General features: G+C 48.8%; 1 protein-coding gene across 1 annotated transcript; it reads left to right on the top strand.

The window, feature by feature from the left end:
- The first annotated feature begins 7,550 nt into the window (after positions 1 to 7,550).
- LOC135502627 (uncharacterized) lies at positions 7,551 to 9,701 on the top strand. The gene has a single exon (XM_064795577.1). The coding sequence runs from the start codon at positions 7,551 to 7,553 to the stop codon at positions 9,699 to 9,701; it is 2,151 nt and encodes a 716-aa protein (XP_064651647.1).
- The last annotated feature ends 4,417 nt before the right edge of the window (positions 9,702 to 14,118 follow it).

Below are 14,118 nucleotides of genomic sequence, written 5' to 3'. Positions count from 1 at the left end.
ATGCCCCTCATGCTTACAAATCCAACAAGTCACAGTGGACCGCCTGTCGTTCTGTCCGTAGCGAGTCCTCATGTTGTTTTCTGACGAACCAGGAGCAGCATCCTCTCTGTCCCCGTTGTTCCCAGTATCTCTACGCTGTCCAGCATCACCACCACCATGGGCCCCTCTGCCGAAAGCACCACCCCTATTGGATGCATTAGGGTTGTTTCCTCTGTCAAACCGTCCACGGCCACGCCCACGTCCACGTGATGATTGTCTGTCTGTTCCACTCTGTGCACCATACTGTGGGGGTTGGCTAATTGCAGCGACACTGCCTGCTATGGTCGACTGGTTGGTGGCCAGCAGGTGGCTTTCATAAGACTTAGCCTGACGGAGCAATTCTTCAATCGGTTTGTCCTTGTATTGGTACAGTTTATCCCCCAAGGGAGTATCACGGAGTGATAGATATAACTGTAGCCCAAGGTCACACATTTGCCTTCCATATGCTCGCTTACTGTAGAGACACAGCCTGAATGCCAAATCATCCAATGACTCTTCCGGTTCCCTCTTTACGTCGCGCAGGCGGGCTGCCCACTCCGAGCGCTCACCAATGAAGTTGGTGTCCAGGGCCTTAACTAGGCCATCAAAGGTGACACTTGTACCCTGGAGATCCATACTAGCCAACACCCTACTCGCGCGTCCTTGTAGCTTGATACGCAAAAGCTCTAATTTCTCCTCCTTTGTCCAATCCAGTGTCACTGCATTAAAGTTTGCGAGGTAAGCCTCCCAATCCACTTTGGATTCATCCAACACTTTGATATTTGGTGGTTTGTGACGAGGTTTTGTCTGCGGAGTTTTGGTGGAACCGCCAAAAGAACAGTTGTGGTAGTTATTCACAACTGGTGCCTCAAATTTACTTGTGTTCGTGACATCCCCCTTAGTGCTGGCAACCGGTAACGATCCAGTGCCTGCAGGAGGGAGAGACGCAGACGCTGGTGGGGCCTGTCCCCGAGTAGTGGGCAAGCTGTGTGACGTGTGTGTGTTCGCTACTGTGGCTGGCAGCCATTGGTCCCCAGCAGCGGCCGGTAACGATCCAGACACCACAGGGTGACCAGGCGGTGGGCAAGGCTGAAGCTGACCAGCTGAAGTGGTAGATGCAAGACTAGTTCCAGAAGTAAGTGTGGCCATGCTCGAATGAGCTGCCACTGGACTGTTCAATGACATGCATGAACATGGCATAGCCTGGTGGGTACCACTAACAGGCATATCAGTCGATTTGACCGCTTGAAAAGCAAGGGAATCCTGTGCTATCACCTGCTGGTGAGCTGCAAGATGAGGTTGGTCCTCCGTCTGCGTGGTCCCTGTCCTTAGCGAAATTGGCTCCGGAGCTGATGTTGTAAGCTCGGGAGCAGAGGTACGATGTGTCCCAGGAAAACTAACTGACGCCTCAGGTGGCTGGGGGTCAGAGGGCAACTCAGGCCATGGAATGCCTCCTGCTTGCCTCAAGGTGGTGTGACCCTGCCAAGAAAGAGTGGGTGGCCCTGGTGAATGTACAGAGTGATATAGCTGAGTGGGAGGAGCCATTGGAGTGGAGTGCATGGGTGGCATGCAGGTTTCCTCCATTGGAGTGTTGTCATAAGATGTACCGTCCATATCAAGGGAGATGGCTGAAAAAAGATCAGACAAACGCTTCCTAACAGTGCCAAAAAACCCAAGTGACTCCCTGGACCTGGTAACATCTGGAGACTCAACAATAGCCTGCGCTGGTATACGTGGAATAGCTCCTTGGAGCTGCCGACCTCGCAGCTGCATCCCTTGGTTTGCCATGCTGCAAGTATTCACTCTGCCTTAAAGGAGGATCAGCACCCTGCTATGTAGAAATAAAGCCCTGTATACGATCAAGCACACAGAACCAACATGCACTCATCAGCAAGTATCATATACATGCATGCAATCTGCAACTAAACATGCAATATCAAGTTACATGTGAGGAAAAATAAATCACATACTAATACATGCATTAGCAAAATACAACCATTACCTGGAAAAGAAAAATGCATTAGGTACATTCATCCATGCATCGACTACCATGAAAAACATGTGAAACATGTAAATCAATAAAGCATGTGACACAATCAACCATGTGAAACTATGAATGCAATTAGGTAGGCCTAGTTCAAACCTGTGTACAAAATGCAACAATGTGCAAATCACACTGGATAGCAGGTGTGAAAATCAGCCCCAGTGATATCCATGCATGAAAGTTCTTTACATCTGCGCATCCTCTTGTCGCATCACCTGCAGGCCTTGGGTGATCGCCCTCCTAATGCTAAAGTGATACAAGTCCAGCCCTCTGTGTGAAGTAAAGTGGATATTATCTCCACTTACGCTTGTGGCCAGATTCACAAGGATCGATCGATCATGTTTGTATCGCACAATTAGCTTAGAATATTGTTCCTCGCGACACTTCAGGAGCAGCTTCTCATTGAAAGATTTCCTCCTTGCATCAAAATGTTCTGCCGATGTGTTTCTGCACCGTTTCCTATTAACAACTTGGCACAGGATGATTTTTCGCAAAACTTGGCAGCTCTCCTTCAACTGCTTGCACAAAGTAACCAAGGTGCCAAGGACATTCTCCGTCAGCTGTTCGTCTGGTATGTGTGGGCTAGCCACTAAATCATTAGTGCCCAGTTCCAGAATAAGCAGGTTCGGCTGTACCCTCGTCACAGCATTTTGTACAAAAGCACGACCGGCCTCATCACATTGCAGGCCCCCCAGGCCAGCAAGGTTCACAGTCTCCTCCGGCAAGCCTAACTTTGCTACAAAGTTAAAGGTAATAGGCACCGAAGTCGGCGCACCCAGCTCCTCCAGCAGAAATCGCCTGTAGCGGGCAACAAAAGAGTGTCCCGTAACAAGAATCCTCATCCCCACTTGGCAATGTATAGTAATGTTACACACAGTACAATCCATTTCACCTGACACTCAAAAGCTTTTGAGGGACTTGGGTTTATTCAGAAACCCAAAAACCAGGCGCAGTAAGCGGGCAGGAATGCATGTCAAAGGGATTTGGAAACGTGACGGTCAGGAATCAAAGACAATGAATCTTACTTTGTGGAACGCTCGTTCGCTCAATGGGAAAGTATCAACTGTTTGTGAGTCAGTGTTGGAGCGTAATACCGACATTGTGTTGCTTACAGAGACATGGTTTCAAGGAAAGGAAACAGATAACTTCACAATCGCTGACCTCACGGGGACTCTGAGTGGATACGAATTTGTTCATCAACCTCGAACATCTCGTCGGGGTGGTGGTGTCGGCATCCTAACAAAGGGTGGATTAAAGATTCATCGGAATCCTGTGGACGCCTACAAATATTTTGAGTGCTTGGACGTTTCAATCACATCAGGACACGAGTCTGTGAGGGTTATCATCATCTATCGACCAGATGGCTTCCCGCGTAACGTTCAGGAGTTCATAGCGGAATTTGGGTCTTTCCTTGAAAGTGTTGTCTCGGTAACGAAACATCTGCTTTTGGCGGGTGACTTCAACATCCACTTAGACAAAACTGATCATTCCCTCGTAGTATCCTTCAGCAACATGCTTGATGCGTTCGAACTTGTTCAGCATGTGGCTGAGCCGACTCATGCGAAAGGTCATATTAATGACCAGCTGTTGTCGCATCGAGGTGCAGATGATATAATTAGTGATGTCACTGTCGATCCATCGTTATCAACCAAAGATCATTACGCTGTTCATTGTTCTCTAAAACTTGTGCGCCCACTGGCTACTCCTAAAACTGCCACCTTTAGGAAGCTGAAGGATATTGACACCGAAGCTTTCCAGGCTGATATCCAAAGCAGTGACCTGGTTCTGAATCCCACTGGTCATCTTGGAGATCTCATCGGGCAATACGACACCTGTCTTAAGGAGATACTTGAAAATCATGCGCCATTAGTGACACGTTCCTTTGCAGTACGGGTTCACACGCCTTGGTTCAATGCAGATATTCGAGAGGCCAGGCGTATCAGACGTCGTTTTGAAAGGAAGTGGCGTAAAGAACGCACGGAGATCAGTAAACAGTTGTATCGATCACATAGTGTGACTGTGACAAACTTAGTGAACGACGCAAAGCTTGAATATAATCGATCTAGAATCGACGCAGCCAGTGATAAGGACTTATTCAAAATAGTGAATGAGCTCCTTGGGAAGAAAAAAGCATCTCCCCTCCCCACTCACTCTGATGCCAAGCAACTCGCCGAGGACTTCAGCCACTTCTTTTCAGACAAGATTGATACGATTCGTGACAAACTTGATCGAACCAACTCGGATTCAGCACCAGCTGTTCTTCCTGAACGTCCTCCTGTGTTGGACGTACTTCGGCCAACCACCGAGGCTGAAGTGGAGAAGCTTGTCTTATCCTTACCACCAAAGGGATGTAGCTTAGATCCAATCCCCACCAGTCTCCTCAAGAAATGTCTGCCTCCACTATTACCAGCGCTAGTCAAGATCATTAACTTGTCAATTAAACTTGGGCAAGTGCCACCTAGCCTAAAGGGTGCGCTTGTCACGCCGCTTTTGAAAAAGTCGAATTTGGACAAGGATGTTCTTTCAAACTACCGCCCGGTGTTCAACCTATCGTACTTGTCAAAACTGATTGAGAGGATCGTGGTTTCACGTCTGAAGGAACATATGTCTACTCATGGGCTCTACGACTCGAACCAATCGGGTTACCGCGAGGGTCACAGTACGGAAACGGTCCTGTTAAAGGTCGTCGACAACATTCTGTCATGCATGGACGAAGGTAATGAAGCGTTTCTAGTTCTCCTCGATATGTCAGCCGCATTTGACACTGTTGATCATGAGATCTTACTCGCCAGGCTGCATGACAGAATAGGTTTGACGTCTCAAGCCTTGAACTGGTTTGCTTCATACCTTCAACAGCGACAGGTATCTGTTTCAGTAAATGGTTGTGTGTCAGATAGTGTCGAGCTGAGGTACGGTGTCCCGCAAGGCTCAGTTTTGGGGCCGATCCTGTTCACTATATACACGCTTCCCCTTGGTGACCTGATCCGTGAGAAGAGGATCACCTTTGAGATGTACGCTGATGATAATCAGGTGATGGACAGCTTTCGCTGTGGTGACAAGGAGGACGGTGCTCATGTACTCTCTCACGTAGAGGACTGCATCAGTGACATTGGAGATTGGTTAATGGACAATAAACTTGCTCTAAACGCACCTAAGACCGACATGGCAAACTTTGTGTCCTCCAGAAGGACTGGCTCTATTTCGTCCATTGTGGTTGACGGTCAGGACATTCATGAATCGGATTGTGTGAAGGACTTGGGCGTTTGGCTGGATAAAAATATGACCATGAAGAAACAGGTCTCCTCCATCTGCAGGGCAGCTAGTGCAAGCCTTTACAACATCGGTCGTGTAAGAAAGTACCTCGATCAAGCTAGCGCAGAGCGTTTGGTTTGTGCATTGGTCAGCTCCCGGTTAGATTGCAATAATGGCATTCTGCATGGTCTCCATGAAAGTACCATTGCTCCACTCCAGCGTATTCAGAACTGGGCTGCCAGGATTGTCCTCCGTCTTAGGAAATCTGCGCACATAACCCCTGCCCTTCGGCAATTGCACTGGCTCCCTGTTAGGTCAAGGATCGAGTACAAGATCTCGCTGACTGCTTATAAGATCTATAGCGGTCTTGCACCACAATATTTCGATGGGTTTTTGAGTGCTGCACCTGGCCGACGAGAGACGCGGTATTCTGGGCTTGATCGGGTCTCCGTCAAAAGAACCCGAACTCGGCTAGGCGACCGGAGTCTCTCGTCTTGTGCACCTGTTCTTTGGAACGCCCTCCCTGGCCACGTCAAGGCATGCCAAAATATCACCAGTTTCAAACTTCAGCTAAAGACGTGGCTTTTTAAGAAGCACTTCTCTGAATGATGTTTTCGGTTTTGAACGGGGTGGCACCTTGATCAGGCTCATGGAAAGGCGCCGCCTATAAATGCTTTTCATTCATTCATTCATACCGGTACACACGCTGACGCAATACATATCCGTGTAGATTCCCGTCCTGTTCCCGGCCTTCTCAAAAACACTCGAATAAAGTCAATCAGAAGATTCCATGATAGTCCGAAAAGGAAGGTCGCCAATGAATGATATCTGCCGTTACGTGGAGGGATAAATCAGACTCAGATATGATGTTGGCTATCACTTTTATTCCATGTTTCTCATCAACTCGAACGTGTGTACATCAAGCCATTACAGCGAAGTTCGGCATCTGGCCGTGGCGGCGCTATCGTCCGGTGTCTCCGGGATTGCGCGGGAAGGGGATCATACAGGGTGATACCATACACGGCCGAACCGTGGTTTCTTACACAGGTGAGGAGCTTGCTCGTAGAACAAGGAATTGACGAACTGGTTACATCGCAGTTGGAAGAGATCTCTGGGAAAGTTGACGCCTATCATCACGAAGGTTCCGGATGGACTTTTGATCGAGTGCTAAGTCTTTGTCTGTATCTATCGGCATTCACTCCATTTCGCAGAGGCGGGCAGGCCTCGTGTGGTGACGCCAGACACTGTGGGTTGCCTCGAGATCTGCTCGGAAAGAGAGCCTGTGTCAGCCCCCCCAAATCAAAGGAGGACGTGTGTTTTCGCGACTGCTTATTGCTTTTTGAAAACGGGCGCAGTTGGAGTAGACCCCCGCCTCGATATAAACTTGAGGCTTGGTACACGAAGAGTAAGTTGAATTTTTCTGGCTTGAGCTTCCCGACGCCGTTAGCCCAAATGGCGTTTTTCGAGAGAAACAATCCGTCTCTTGTCCTGAGCGTTTTTGGAATCACCGCTTCAAAACGACCCAACAAGACTCCCCCGATTCGAATCTACTATTTGAGTAAGAATTTACCCAGTCAGCCGAGGGAGGGACAGTGTGTGGACTTGCTGCTGTTTCGAAATCACTACATTCTTATCTCGAGTTTGACTCGCCTTTTAGGCAGCGGCGTCACCCAGAGGAGGAAATATGTCTGCCGCGCTTGTTTATGTATGTTCGCGACAGAAGACCGCCGGGGCGAGCACTGGCGCAGTTGCTGCGCACAGAAGCCTCAACTTTACAAAACTCCGAAAAAGGCATCTACTGTCCAATTTTGCCAGTTTGAAAAAATGACAATGGCCAGATTTGTGATATACTATGACTTTGAAACAATGCAAATCCCCTGTCCAGAAGACGATTCCCGAAGACGGCACGTACCAATTGCCGTGGCCGCAATCAGGATATGTAACCCAAATAGGACATACAACTCACCGGGTCGGGGCGGATTGCGTAGAAAGATTTCTCGATTGGCTAGACGTTCAAAGAGAAGAGATCCAACTCATAAATGATACTCAAAACCTGCCTTTAAAAATGACCCCCGAAGACTGGCTTCGTTTTCGCCAACAAACGTGTTGTGAAATGTGCGGGGCGGATTTCGCAGGATTCACTTCCCCCCTCAAAGATCATTGTCACCTTTCTGGAAAATACCGTTACGCCTTGTGTAACCGTTGTAACTTCACTTACGCGAGCGAAAAAACAACAATGGTGCCTTGTTTTGCTCACGGAGCCATACGATTCGACCAGCATCTTTTGATCAAAGCCATAGCAAGACGAAATGAAGAACGCCGGGCGTCACCCCCTCGGATTTTACCAAGAAACACTGAGCACTACTTGGCCGTATTTGACAGGGAAATCGTCTTTCAAGATTCATTTGAATTCATGAAAGCTTCCTTGAGCTCGATTGCGGAATCCATGAAGAATGCCAAGAGCACCGTTGGAGGGTCCAACGCCAAGAATCCAACCGTGTTCCCGCTCTTATGGGAATATGTCAGAGGCAACACCGAGCAATACGAGCTCTTGAGTAGAAAAGGTGTGTTCTGTTACGACTTCCTAGACGGGGAAGATAAACTCAAACTCTATAAACTCCCTTCAAAAGAGGTGCTTTATGATTCTCTTCGTGAAGTAAGCGTCACGGAGGCCGAATATAAACACGCGGAGCGGGTGTGGAGGGCTGCGGCTTGCCAAAATCTGAAAGATTACCTACTGGTCTATCTGATAACGGACGTGCTTCTCTTGGCGGATTGTTTTGAGAAATTCCGCGATTTGTCTTTGGGTCATTTCCAAATGGATACGGCCAAGTTTTTGACACTGCCACACTTTGCCTTCCACGCCATGCTGAAGCGCACGCAGGTGCGCTTGGATGTATTACACGATCTAGAAATGGTGCAGTGGGTGAAACGGGGTGTCAGAGGGGGTGTCGCCTCCATCATGCTACGCCACGCCGAGGCCAATATCCCCGAAATGGGCCGAAACTACAGACCCGAGGAGCCTCGGCAAGAAATCATGGCGCTCGATTGCACTAATTTATACGGACACGCCCTGAGCAAAAACTTGCCCGAGAAAAACTATCGTTGGTTGAGCAAGAACGAGATCAGCAAATTAAACGTTACAGAAATTCCAGACGACGCGAGAGCGGGTTTTATCCTGAGCGTAGATCTCACTTACCCGGCAGAACTACACGAAAGGCACACCATGTATCCTCTGGCTCCACACAAAGCGGTGATTCCTCCGGCCCAATGGTCGGATTACACTTATGAATTGGGACTAAGACTAGGCGAGGCATCGTTCTTTAAATCTGGTCAAGAAAAACTGGTGCCCGATCTGACTGAGAAGCGGGACTACGTAGTGCACTATCAAAATTTAAAATACTACCTCAAGTGCGGCATGCGGTTGCGGCGCATTCGTCGTGTACTGGCCTTTGAACAGAGATGCTGGATGCATGATTTTGTAGACTTTATAACCAGCAAGCGTTCAAAGGCGGTCTCCGATTTTGAAAGCTGCTTTTGGAAGCTGATCCTGAACAGTATCTTTGGCAGACTCTTAATCGACAAAACCAAACACGTCAACATGAAGCTAGTCAGCAATGAGGCAGCTTTCAAAAAGTTATCGAGTAAACCGAATTTCAAATCCGTCACGTTCTACGATAAAACACTAGTAGGGGTACAGTCTACACCCGCATCCGTTGAGCTGAACAGTCCAGTGGTGGCCGGGTTCACCGTATTGGAGTTGATTAAACTCCACATGTACAAGTTTCACTACAACTTCGTCCTGCCCGTGCTCGGCGGCCCAGAAAACTGCCAACTCTTGATGACTGACACTGATAGTCTCGTGTATCTGGTGAAAAACATCGAGCCAAAGGTTATCTTCTCCTCGGTTGCGCCACAGTATTTCGATTTTTCAAATTTCCCCCGAGCGCACGAGTTGTACAGTGAGGTCAATAAAAAAATCAAGGGCACATTTAAAATAGAATACCCGGGAGAATCCATAGTTGCCTTCGTGGGGGTTCGCGCAAAAATGTACTGCTTCAAATTTCTATCCGAGGGCAGGGAAGCAAAAGCCAAGGGCATCCCGAGAACGGCATTACAAAAGTTACATTTTGAAAATTATCACGATGCGCTGTTTGAACCAGAAAAGCCCCAGAGGTGCCATTTCAAGGCTATTCGCTCGATCAAGCACGATCTGTTCACCCTCTCGGGCGACAAGAAGGGACTCTCCTGCCTTGACTTGAAACGTTGGGTACGAAGCGACGGTATTCAGACGTACGCTTACGGCGATTTTCGGTGCAACCGTCAACCACCCTCCCCCGTACCGTCTCTCGGAAGCAGCAGCTCTAGTGAGGACGACGAAAAATGAGATCGGCATTGATGAAAAACACCCGTGTGGTCAGAACTTTGTCTTCCAAACAACACTCAAAATGGCGTCGTCATCAAAACTGCCTCGAGAACGGGTGACCGTAGAACTGTCTCCGCGACTGTCGATCAACATCTGCCGTTGGAACCAGGAGACGTGGTTCCACTTGCGACGAAACACGACTGTGAGTTTAAACGCGGACGAGATGAGGGACCTGATAGGACAACAAGAGCAGTTAAAAGCTGCGGCACGCGAAGTGTTCCGGGCCGAGTTACAACGCGAGCTGAACGAAACAGACATGACGCCAATTCCCACCGCTCCGACGACTGCTTTTGCTGCGCCGAAAGTCTCACACGAGCCGGAGGAAGAAAGCGATTCGGAGGGGACCGGATCCTGGACGGGCGAAGATCCAACTACTAAAAGTGACACTAAAAAACGCAAGAAAAAGTCATCAAAGAACAGTGCTGCTACTGCTACCGCTACAGGAAAATTGGCGAAGAAAGCGCACCTTAAAACTGTCAAGGCCCCTTGGTAACTAACTGCCAGAGATCGTTCCTCCCTCCTCCCTCCCTAGCCAATATCCTATCAATCTTGATTAATCGGACCGAGACAAAAACTGAGATGTGACAGACTACAACGAGTGTGAACTGCGAGTAATTTAAGTCATGTCTTTCTTCGGTATACAATTATACAAACTGTTGCTTTGATGCCCGGAGAAGAGCGGAACAAAAACATACCGGAGGACTCCCCGGATATGGAAAAAAACGAACTTTCCTCGCCAGATGAACCGGATTGCGGACCATCAGCGAGGACCCGTCTCCGGCACGTGTACTGCCGTTGGTTTTGTTGCAGTTGCCCTTCTTTAGAATGAGATGATGACCCCAAAGAAAAAAATACTTGTGGTGGCCGTTGAGGGACAAATCGGGGCAGGAAAAACAACTTTGTTGGAAGGGCTCGTCCAAGCCCACGCTCGGCGTTTGAACTCCTCGTTCACCCTCTCAATAGTGCGAGAAGGACTCGACGAATTCACGAAATTTGGTAAGCATAACCCTCTAGCCCTGGCATACCTCGATCCAAAGGAAAATGTAACTTTAGCTCAATTACACATAATTCGTTGCATCAACTCCGTATTCAAGCGGGAAGTTCAGGCCGATCTCGTCCGTCTCGCCGAAACGCCTGCTCTGACAGCGAAATACCACATCATAGTAACCGATCGAAGCCTGCTCGGACCCCTTCCTTTCCTGCAAAACACAGCTCAGCAGGGAAATATTGGGATTTTCGCGGAAGACTACCTGCGAGCGGATACCTTATACTCGGCACGACGCACCCTGATTGAAGTCGGGATCCCCGAAGAATATAGCAGCATTTACTATCTGAACACCGGAGTAGAAGTTTGCTTGGAAAGAATAAAAATTAGGGGTCGCTCTTACGAATCTAGCATAGACAGGCGTTATCTGGACTCGCTGGAAGAACAATACGCTAAACATCTAGACTGGTGGACCGAGTCGGAAGGCAGGCTGTATTTTTGCGGGGACTAAACACAGTCGTTAAAGCGGGGGTAGGAGAGCCCTCACAACTTCTCAGCTTCCTAGATTCGTTAGTAAGGGCTGCGGAGGAGAAGAAATAACTGTGTGACTGTGAAGACGCCGGCATTTTATATGTATCGGATAAGTTGACGATAAGAACGCGAAAATAGTAGCTTCTCCTTGGCCAACTCGGCGTCTAAGTTCTAGCTGATATGGGGAAAACGGCAAAAATCCAAGAGGGGACCGGGAAAAGAAAAACTCTGGTTTCCACTACCGCCTACGATTCGGGAACTGACTTCGAACAGTTCAAAAAAAAGTGCATCTGGTGTAATCGTCTATTAAGGCTCGTTTCGGGTAAATCGTATTGCGAACGTTGTTCTAAGGCTTGCTTCCGCGAGTGCAGGCGGTGCCATAAACCGTACAACAGTCCTAAATTCTACAATTTCGATGATCAACGTTGTGATTCCTGTTTCCATAAACTAGAAGCGGAAAGAGAGGCTCGAGCAAAAAAGAAGCAGCAACAGTGCACGGGGAGGGCGAGTGAATCTTTAGAATCGCCGAAGAGTGCTATTAAAAAAAAACCCACCATATCGGAGAAGTCCACCACAGGATCCGACGAGCAGGGATTCTTCTGCCACGAAATACTGCCCGAGATTGAGCCACAAACGAAAGCACGACCAGTCCATGCGAAGGCGGCGACGGCGGGAGGTTTACCGACGAAAACTCGTGACCCGAAGGGGAAATCTGTCAAGAAACGAAGCGTCCCCCTCGAATCAGGCGACTGTTGTTATTGTCCTCCCGGACCTAAAAGCGCGAGAAGGGCTCCTCTGACGTCTCAGCTGGTTCAACAAGCTCCCCTCACAGTTCGTATTCAACTAGATGTAACCCAACGGAGAGATGGTTTAGTAGAAGTACTACAAGTAAACACACAAGAACACATGAACCCCGGCCGATCGAGCAGCGATAAGACGACCATTATAGCGGGACCATCACCACAGATCGAGAACACACTCTCCGTAGAAAGACCAACACCGGCAACCCTCCCCCCGAAAGTCTCGCGTGCACCGGATCCTCCGGCCGTCATTAGACAACCCGTCGTAGGAGAATTGGAGTCCGAAAATGGCCCGCCTCTGACTCCTTTCCCTACCCAAGCACCCTCCCCCTACCCGACCACTGTCGCGGCGCGAACCGATCTGAGCGATGACGCGAGCGAAGAAAATAGAAGCAACAATAGTTCGGGAGACGAAGACAGCGAGGAAGAGGAGAGTAGTAGCGAAGAGGAAGAAGGCAGCACAAGCGGGGCCGACGAATCCGGTAGCGACGAGGACAACGGTGAACAGCTCGAGCGCGGCGTTAAAGCTTAGAAAAAACCAAGACAAAATTAGGAGAGACCTATTTTCCAAAATCTACTATTAAAATACGCATCCAGCAAGCTTCGGCTCCGTCGAGCGTCTGCTAGGGGCCAGCAGGCGACGCGACCCCACCGTTAAGCGAGCCGAGGTCGTTCACTGGCTAAGCGGGGGGGACACCTACACGCTCCACCGGCAGGCTAGAAGAAACATCCCTCGTCGCAAAACCATCGTTCCCGGAAGCAATCATCAGTGGCAAATTGATTTAGTGGACGTGCAAAGCTTGCAAAAATTCAATGACGGAATAAAATACTTGTTAACAGTTATTGATGTGTTCAGCCGCCGAGCCTGGGCTCTGCCCCTCAAGTCAAAAACAGGAGCAGAAGTGGCCCGGGCTCTAAAAGACCTCTTCCTCCGGGAAAATGTTTATCCGAAGTACCTCCACGGAGACCAGGGGCGGGAATTTTTTAATGCCAACGTTTCAAAGTTACTAAAAGACCTTGGAATTAAACTGTTTTCTGTGCACAGCGAAACAAAGGCGGCGCTAGCGGAAAGATGGAACCGGACCCTGAAATCTAAAGTTTATAAATTCATTACGAAAAACAATACCCATCGTTACGTAGACGCCCTGCCCGCTCTAGTCGAGAGTTACAACAACGCTGTACACAGAATAACGAAATTGGCCCCGAACGAAGTTACCGTCGACAAGGAAAAAGCCTTATGGCTCCACCTATACGGGAAAGAATTTCCGAATAAGACTAAATTTGCGTTTGAGTTGGGAGACACCGTCAGAGTCAGCCAAGTTGCCCAGGTCTTTGGCAAGGGCTACAAACCCCAATACACAACAGAGTGGTTTGTGGTGGCTCATCGTCGAAATACCAAACCACCAACGTATAAACTACGAGACGAGCACGGGGAGCTCATAGAGGGAAGTTTTTATGAAGAGGAGATGCAACGAATACAGCGCCCGGAAGATGAGACCGCCTTCCGCGTTGATGTTTTGAAAAAACGCCGGCGAAAAAATAAAACCGAATATTTTGTCCATTACGTCGGTTGGCCGGCTCGTTTCGACGAATGGGTGACAACAGAACAACTCGAAAAGGCATAAACGAACATGTGGGGAGCACAAAAACTGAACGATTAGCTCGATAGAAAATGACGAACCCAGACAACATTGTCGCCGGAGGCGTGTTTGACGCTCGCATCAAGCGTGACTTTGGTATGATTTGTGTTGGCCCTCCACTTGCGGGAAAGACTTTCTTTGTACGGCAACTCCTAAAAAATGCTAGACGAGTCGTCAATGGGCCTTTCGATTATATATATTGGTTCTACGGGGAGCCGTCGAAAACAGTGACCGAGCTGGAAAGGGAGAATACAATACGAACAGTGGAGGGCCTCCCAGAAAATCTAGACGAATACATCCACGTCCGAGATCCCCACACCGGCGAGCGCCAGCACGGGTTGCTAATTTTCGATGACCTTATGCAGGGGGTCAGCAACAGCGAGGAAATCAGTCGTCTGGTGACAAAGAAATGTCAACACGGA

This window comes from Lineus longissimus, chromosome 18, assembly GCF_910592395.1.
Source record: "Lineus longissimus chromosome 18, tnLinLong1.2, whole genome shotgun sequence".
In the NCBI taxonomy this organism is placed as follows: Eukaryota; Metazoa; Nemertea; class Pilidiophora; order Heteronemertea; family Lineidae; genus Lineus; species Lineus longissimus.
The sequence above is the reverse complement of the archived record's forward strand: the minus strand, read 5'-3'. Positions and strand labels throughout refer to the sequence as shown.

Excerpts from the sequence above, each read along its gene's own strand:
- LOC135502627 (XM_064795577.1), top strand. The coding sequence starts at position 7,551 with ATGGTGCCTTGTTTTGCTCACGGAGCCATACGATTCGACCAGCATCTT.